This window comes from Hakea prostrata, chromosome 10 (assembly GCF_041222555.1).
Source record: "Hakea prostrata isolate BN-2017 chromosome 10, UWA_Hpros_2, whole genome shotgun sequence".
NCBI classification, from domain to species: Eukaryota; Viridiplantae; Streptophyta; class Magnoliopsida; order Proteales; family Proteaceae; genus Hakea; species Hakea prostrata.
The window spans coordinates 12,853,942-12,862,638 of NC_142609.1; the positions used below are offsets into that span (position 1 = coordinate 12,853,942).

The window sequence follows — 8,697 nt, forward strand, 5'->3', positions numbered from 1 at the left end:
TTGTAATTGTATAGTTAATGTTACTATATCTGAAACTGTGATTCTGCTCTAGTAGAAAATTGGGAGACATATCGTCGAGGCCTGAGTTACAAGGGGGCTCCTCCGGAGATATTCTACAATGATTCTGAGGCTCTCAAGTATACCTCTTCTTCACGCATAATGGAAATTCAGGTGATTTTTTCTCATTATGTTCCTTTATTTTTCTTAGGCTCACAGTTCTTAGATTTGTCTGAGATAAATTGATGATTTTAAACTCCCTTTTTGTTATAATAATTTCTTAAAAGGCAAAACTTTCGGAGAGAGCACTGGAGCTGCTTGCCTTACCTGATGATGGAGTACCTCAGACTTCTACTTGACATTGGTAATTATTTACCTTCCAATCTATTAATCTTTTATTGTCTTTTGAAACACTTGGTCTATTGTTTTTTGGAATGATTTTCAGAAGTTGTTCGACATATTACATGGGCCTTTTAAATGTTGAAAAATCACTTTGAAGCAAATAGACCTTGTTGTTTCCCAACACACTGTACAGTATGTAGTATGTTAATATTAAAGCTATGATTGAGTACTAAAACCTTGTTCACAGTATGTAGTATGTTAATAATAAAGCTATGATTGAGTACTAAAACCTTGTTCAAGTGTTAGGCTTGTGAAAATTAATTTTTTTTGTCACTTTGAAGTTTCTCCCCCCTGTCCATTACTGTTGACAGAAGAGTAGATGGAATCATGGAAGTAGCTTTACTATTTTTAAATGTATTTTGTCTTCGTTACTTTTTAGGTTGTGGATCAGGACTTAGTGGGGAGACATTGTCTGAGAGTGGTCATCAGTGGATTGGCTTAGATATTTCAGAGGCAATGCTTGGTATTATAATGTTAACTGCCTCTTCTTTTTTTTCTTTTTCCTTTTCCTTCAATTAATTCAATATTTGTGCAAGATTCTTGATATTGCCTCTTTGAACTGTTTTCCAATTCCAGATGTGGCATTGGATCGAGAAGTGGAAGGAGATCTTTTGCTTGCTGACATGGGTCAGGTACATTTTCTTTTTCATATTTGCCTTACTTGGAACGCGTCTCCCCCCCCACCCCCACATCCATTATTTTATTTTAGTTAGTCATTTCCAACTAAAATTTGGCACGTTGAATGCATTAGGCCATAAGCATTCCAGCACTCCTAAACCAGTAAGAGTTAGTTTTCTTGTTTTTCACTATTGTTATTATTATTAGTATTATTTTTTTGATGTAAGAATAGTTAATCAAAGCCTGTATGTATGGCAACTTATACTAAAAACATTAAAGCGAATGTAGAAATCAAAATACATACAAGGGTTCTGATTTCAATGTCAGATTTTACAACCACTAAAGAATCAACAATGGATCCAAGATAAATGGTGAAAGAAAAGGTTGATGACTAAAATTCAGTAATTCTGTTTGTGGATGAGAGTTGCATGGATGAATTGAACTAGAAAATAAGATATTGTCTAGGCAGTGGCCTTAAAATCAAATAAATAAAATTTCGAGTACACAACTGTTTTTGATGAAGACTAAAAGTTTTCACTCTAGGATTCAGCCTACTAAATTTTTTTCCTATTTTAAGTTATCTCAATATGAACTTAACCGAAAAAATAGTAAAAACTTGAAAATCAATTCTTGTAGTGTTTAAACTCATTTACTGGCTGCCTACTCAACCTTTTAACTCAGTGCTCAAACAACTACTAACATAACTTCTGAATTTCGAATTTATAGCACAGACACTTGCAACAATATTGTGTAAAAGGTCCAGTCCCATTTGAGGTGGCATGGTTATGCTCAGCGGATGCCCCTGAATGCTCCAGTAGGGATGAGTAGTTTGATTCAGATTGAATGAACTGTAAAGAGCCAGGCAGACCTAAAATGACCTTAGGAGAAGTGGAGGACATGCATAGGTTAGGCCTTGTGTCTTGTATGAACTTAAATAGAACCTATTGAAAGGCAAGGATTCATGTAGTTGGACTCAGGATAAGGCTTTTTGTAGTAAAATGTCCAGCCCATAATAGACTCAAGTCCAGCTGTCCAGCTTAGGCCTTTATTGGTTGTAGACTGCCAAAGTTAGCCTGATCAACATGTTGACATAAGAGCTTAACTACCATACCAGTTGACAAGAATAGCATTTAGAGAAGAAAATAGCCAAGCAAAGTCCACTCAGATTTCTTTGCTTTCTACCTTCCTTCAAAACTTGAGGATGAGTATTTCTGAGCCAGGGGCAACTGAGCAACACAGCTTTAATCCAATAATATTGGTTGACCTCAATTTAGCAATCTAAGCCCAAGGAGTTGAAAGGTGTTATCTTAGGTCTCTCTATGTGGCAGGCCTTTTAAACTTCTAACTTTATGGAGTATTATAGGCTGAGCTGAAAGTGTTCTGTATCATGAACTTTGTATCACACTCATTAGTTGGAGGTCACTAGAGAATCACCTAGATGGAAGTGAAGAAATGGAACCTGTACATACAAAGAACTGAAGGATGATTGGATTCTTATGGTATTTGAGTATAAGACAGCGGGTGGTTTTGAGTATCGATCAAGTAAGTTGAATGTGATGCAGGTAATTGAGCTTAAGTGCTACAGGGTCGATTTTATGAGTTCCTGTTTATGTGTTTAAGGGGAAACTATTTGTAGGTTCTAAAGTGAGACAATTTTGTCTTTATATGAAGGGCAGTATTCCTACACAAATTTAGAGTCCTCTCCCCTTTCTTTCCGTGGAAATAGAGTTATTAGATTGTAAGGCTGCTGTTGATGTGTTCACATTCCCAGAACAAACCGTTTTCCACTATTCCTTATACTTTAATAAGCTTGGTATCCAATCCTACATCATTCCCTACTAACTTTTCTTATAGTTTAGTCTTGTGAATTCCATAGTGCTACGCTGTGCTACGTCAAAGAACTTGCAAGCTGTTATCTTGGGATAACCCACACAGGCTCCATCATGTGACTTTTACTCAGCAATGAACTTTTTTGCTCAAAATCTAGAACATGGGTGATGAGGACATCAGTGAGCAGTTCCGAGTTTACCGGCGACGCCGGCGTAGAGATCATCCCACGACAGCATCTATGTGGATGGATGATGAGTTCGGAGGTTATTAGATTGCTAGGATCCTATGGTTCGATGAGAAACACTGCTCATATGCAGTTTGTCATGTTATTTTTCTTAGTCTTAGTGGGTTGGGTAGTAGTTTACTATTAAAATATTTTAATTTCATGGTTGAGTCTTTATGGGCTGGGCCTAGAGTCTATTTTGGCCCAATTTTGAGTTATTTTGAGTTTGGGCTACATCAAGGGTCAACTTTAAGCTCATATCTATTTGCACCGGTAATGAATGAATTAACCAAAGACATTCAAGATGAGGTCCCCTAGTGTATGCTTTTTGCGGATGATATTGTGTTGATTGATGAGACCCAAGTGGGGACTAATACCAAATTAGAATCATGGAGAGTAGCTTTGGAATCAAAAGGCTTTAAACTTAGTAGATCGAAGACAGAATATCTAGTTTGTAACTTTAGTCATGATCGGGCAGATGATGAGGTGATGATACTTGACGATAAACAGATTCCTCAGAGTGATTGTTTAGGTACCTAGGTTCAATCATAAGTAAAAGAAGTGATTTAGAGGATGAGGTTTCCCAAAGAATTAAAATAGAGTGGATGAAGTGGAGAGGTGCGTCTGGGGTCTTATGTGATCGGCGTATTCCATTAAAGCTTAAAGGAAAATTTTATAGGACCGTTGTTCGACCAGCTATGATGTACGGTGCAGAGTGTTGGGCTGTTAAAAAGAATCATATAGATAAACTCAGTGTAGCAGAAATGAGGATGCTAAGATGGATGAGTGGCAAAACTAGGATGGATAAGATAAGAAACGATCATATTATAGTTGGTCTGGGAGTTGCTCCCAGAAGTGATAAGTTTAGAGAAAGTCGTTTGAGGTGGCACGGCCACGTTCAACGGAGACCTATAAATGCTCCTGTTCGGAGAAGTGATATAATCCATATTGAAGGAACTAGAAGAGCTAGGGGTAGATCTAAGATAACCTTAGGAGAAGTGGTGAGAAAGGATATGTATAGCTTAGGCCTTGTATCTAGCATGGCCTCGAACAAAACTGATTGGAGGGCAAGAATCCATGTAGCCGACCCCATTTAGTTGGGACAAGGCTTGTTGTTGTTGTTTGAGTTTGGGTTATATTTACAACTTAAGTTGGGGTTATTTTGGGAATTAAACATGTAGGGTTGTGAGGAATCAATTTTTTTTATTTAAACCTTGTATCAAATTCGTTTTTGGCAATTAATGAGTGAAAAGAAAAGAATTAGAAAAAGCTCACGCTGCTCTCTCTCTCTCTCTCTCTCTCCGGCGGTCCTGGTTCTTTTCCCTCTCTCCATGTAAGCTCTCTCTCCTCCTTCCACCCTTGTTTCCCACTAGAAAACATGCCCTTGCTCTCCTCTACAAAGATCTCTTTTTTTCTAAAAAAAAAAGACCTAGTTTCTTTCCTAGAAATCTTCTTCTTCTTCCCCAAACCCCATGGTTCTGTTTTTCTAGCAGGGGAAAAAAAAAAAAAAACCTATTTTCTTTTCTTCCTTCTTTTGTTCTCCTTTCCCTTCTCTTTGTTTCTTTTCTTTCTCTCCCTCTCTCTTATCACCAACTCTCTTTCCTAGGATACACCATTACTTCAAAATATTATTTTCTCCTTTCCTAGGATTCCCCACTACTTCAAAATATTTTTCCTTTCTCTTATTTCTGTTCCTACATGCTTTCTAACCCCTGTTTTGCAGCCAGGATTAGCAGGTAACATTTTCTCCCCCAAAAAATTTCTCATTTATTCTTTGACAGTAGTTTTGTTTAAAACAAAAACTTCCCAAGACTCCTTTTACATTGTTAGTTGTTGAATTCCTTGTTAGAAATCTAATATTGACTAGGACAGCTCTATTTTTCTTTAAGTTTCTTAATACCCTTGCATTCAATTTAGTGTTATGGTGCCAAGATCCCCATCTCTTTGTTTCCCTATTGTTTTTTGTTTAGTTGTGCTTACCAGTAAGACTTATTGTGTTTATTTCTCTACTTTAACTGTCTTATATGCATGATTAATCAGATTTCAAGTGCTGCAATTCCTTTCTTTACTATCTGTCAAGAATAAGTGTTTAATTCTAAGAGTCTAGTAGCCCACTTTGTAGGTCCCCTAGTTTCTAGGGTTTCTCCTACATCAATGGGCCTGCTTCGAGCTTTTGAAACTAATTTATAGGCTTATTAGACACCTAATGTGTAATATGAGCAGAGGAAAAAGGTTCTAATGTAGACCCAAAGTAGAAATCTTTATGGCACCAAGAGATTTAAATGGCGGCACTAGGATACTTGATTGGTGGCACTAGCAAACTAAATTACTAGAATGAAATACTAATCCTCTATATGGTATGGGGATATAATATTTTTCCATTACAACTTAAATAACTAAGACCTGTATAACTTTTAATAGGGTGTGAGGTTCGTAAATTGAAGCTCTAGTCTATTGCTTAAAAAACCTGGTTTGTTAATAGGGCCTATTGATACTTAATGTGGTAGATATGGTATATCTGCCTGCATTGTTTGTTCCCATTTTCTAACTTCATTTATAATGATCATATGGAACAGTTGCAATCTGAAGCCTCGACTGATTAATTGTTAGTTGGATACAACAGCATAACTTTTGATTGATTGTGTTGCAGGGTTTAGGACTTCGACCTGGTGTTATTGATGGTGCAATTAGTATCTCTGCTGTTCAGGTTACTCCTCCACCCTGTTTCCTTCAATTTGCACGTCTAATGGGCTTCATAAAGAGGCATTATTGTTCATTCTACGTATCAATCTTAGACAGAAAACATTAAACTGTTTGGCACTAAGCATGACTTAATACTGGTCTGAAGTGAAATGTTGAGCACTCATGCCTCGCCCCTGATGAGGTTCCAAACTTTTGTTTGATTTATAATGAGTTTGCTGGTCTTCAGCTTTAGATATAAGATGCAGAATACTTGTTGCTTATAGTAGGTTATACAAGGAGACTTTATTTCTTTATTTCTTACTCACGAGCTTGATATCCTTCTTGGTTTTCTTACAAGCAGTGGCTATGCAATGCAGATAAGAAGTCTCATGATCCAAAATTAAGATTGAAGTATGTCTGAATTAATACACAATTTATTTATTTTAAAAAATAAAATAAAAATGTGTTGCATTAATGTGTTATTGAACTTGGTTTGACATCTCTGCAGGGCTTTCTTTGGATCATTGTATAGATGCCTTTCAAGGGGAGCAAGAGCAGTATTACAAGTATACCCTGAGAATGTCGCCCAACGAGAGTTGATGCTGGGTTTTGCAATGCGTGCTGGGTTTGCGGGTGGTATGGTGGTTGACTATCCCCACAGGTAATGAATTGATCTTTTGGCTTCTTAATGTCGAGTAGTTTAGAGTTTCAGGAGTAGATGATAATAGTCTTTCTTGGTGTTCTATGAAGATAAACTTCATGTTGATAATGCTTCTATAATCTTAAGGGCATTTAGTTATAAAAAATATCTTGGGGAGACTTTTTCTGTAGTTACACAAGGATGGCCCATAAATGGCATTCCAATACATATGAATCTCGCACAAAGTGGTTTGGATTATTGACTATTTGCTAGGTGGGGCTAGTGCAATGTTGGAACACACTCCACTTTGTTCCTGCATCTTTGTATCAGTAGATTGGAGAGTTTGGTGTATCATCTCCTGATTTTCTTTTCCCTTAGAAATGTCCCCCCACCAAAAATATTCTGTGAAATACTTCCTATTTTGAATGATGTTTGTCAGCAGAAACCATCCCCCCCCCCCCCCTAAAAAAATAAAAATGCTGGGGTCCTTTGCTGAATCTTCTGAGTTTTGTACTCAATTTTGTTTTGTGTGACCGAACTTCCTCTATCCAATGTATATGTCTAACTAACCTTGGACAATTATTCTCAAAACAGTTCTAAGAGCAGAAAGGAATACCTTGTGCTTTGTTGTGGTCCACCCTCTGTAAGCACGGCTCTTCCCAGTGGGAAAGTTGAATCTGGAGAGAGTTGCTCTGAAAGTGAAGATGAAGAAAATCAAACAGTAAGTTTTCATTGTGAAGTTCTCTGTCCACTTTTTGTATTTTCTGATGCTTTTGAATAATGTTTTTTCCCGTGAGTTGACAAAATTTTATGGGGATTTGCTTGCTTTCTTACAAGAGTGACATGCTTTATCTGTTTGTCCTTTCAACTCAAGCTAGTTTTGATTGATGGGTAACTGGAATCATCGGATCAAATGTAAAACAGGGGATATATTTTTTGATCAATAATCCAATTTATATTAGAAATAAAAGCCAAACAAAATCAGGACAGTTAGGTATATAAAAGAATGGCGAGGTTGTTGCTGGTTTGACTTCGTTGTATTTTGGTGAACTGTAAATATGAATTTCTTAAGTAATGTTGTCCTTTTGGTGTGTGCTTATTATTAACTTCTTTTCTCATAAACGACTTCCCTTCAAAGGAAGAGATTGAATGGGCTTCTAAGGTTGTGGCATCATGCTTTCAATTTCTAGGCATGTTTGGAATGACAGTAAGCTTCTTTGTGCTACTCAGGTCTGTGTTTCCGAAAGGCAGCGTCCGAGAAAAAGACAGAAACTAACAAAGAAAGTAAAGGGTAGAAAATGGGTTCTGAACAAGAAGGCGCAGAAGAGGAGTAAAGGGGATGTTGTTCCCCCTGATACCAAGTATACTGCTCGTAAACGAAAAGCTTATTTCTAGATCAGTTACCTTCCAGTCCCAGTTCTTTTCCGTATGGAGGTTTTCATTTTTGTTTGTCTTGTACTTCTGTTGGGAGTTACAGTTATGTATTGTTAAATGGGAGGATTTATTTATTTATTTTTTAGAAAGTTGTATTCCTTATTTTTTGTGATTGGAATTTCATGGGACAGTTTCAGTAATTTCAGTCAGTCTCGGCAAAGTATAGAATTTTGGCCAGAATTGGTTTTTGAATTTTAGTATAATTTTGTTTGTATGTATAACTAATTGTATTTCAACTCTTAAGAGGTGGTTAAAGTGGTAAAGATCAAAAGCTTATAAGGAAGATATAAGAGTTTGAATCTTAGCTTTTACCCTATATTAATTGAGGGGCACATAATTTGTCTAGACTCATAGACACCTCAATTTCAAGGGAAAAAAAATTATGTACTTGGTATCTTCGATGATTCTCTATATCATTAGGCAAAAGAATTATCGAGAATATGCACCATATGAACGGTGGTTCATTTAGATGTTGAAAAAACATAAGTATTTAAGCTGAAGTTGAAAATTTTTAGTATTGTTGTACTTTCATAATATTGTTATAAAAGCACAAACTAATAGGAGTGATGTAGATACCGGAGCGATGGCGATGATGCCTAAGAATCCACCGGAGAGTGCTTTTTGGCCGTCGTTCTTTTCCGCCGAGCTCCGAGATCGTCACCTCCCTTGCCAATCTATGCTATTGTCATCTCTCTCTCAGATTTACTCGAGTTTTTATTTAAATCAAGTCTCTGTTAAGAACATCGGAGAGGATGTTGAAGTATCTGCAGTCTTATCTCGGAAGGTTCTTGATCTCAATAAGTAAGTTCTCAATCCTTTAATGTCTTTGTCTATATCTCTTCTCTCTTCGCTGGAAAGACTACAACCGTCC

The 8,697-nt window shown here is 36.8% G+C and overlaps 1 protein-coding gene across 1 annotated transcript; it reads left to right on the plus strand.

Moving 5' to 3' along the window:
* The first annotated feature begins 330 nt into the window (after positions 1-330).
* LOC149001956 (18S rRNA (guanine-N(7))-methyltransferase RID2-like) lies at positions 331-8,000 on the plus strand. The gene is made up of 8 exons (XM_089138616.1): positions 331-361; positions 779-862; positions 976-1,031; positions 5,721-5,777; positions 6,114-6,163; positions 6,261-6,413; positions 6,987-7,113; positions 7,623-8,000. Exons 1-8 carry the CDS (start codon positions 331-333, stop codon positions 7,785-7,787), a joined length of 723 nt encoding a protein of 240 aa, XP_088994742.1. The 3' UTR covers positions 7,788-8,000.
* The last annotated feature ends 697 nt before the right edge of the window (positions 8,001-8,697 follow it).

What these genes read in the sequence shown, in the direction of transcription:
- LOC149001956 (XM_089138616.1), top strand. Translation starts at nt 331, where the DNA reads ATGGAGTACCTCAGACTTCTACTTGACATTG. An exon ending in TTAGTATCTCTGCTGTTCAG is followed by an intron (nt 5,778 to 6,113) that starts GTTACTCCTCCA and finishes TCTTACAAGCAG; the next exon opens with TGGCTATGCAATGCAGATAA. An exon ending in GATCCAAAATTAAGATTGAA is followed by an intron (nt 6,164 to 6,260) that starts GTATGTCTGAAT and finishes ACATCTCTGCAG; the next exon opens with GGCTTTCTTTGGATCATTGT.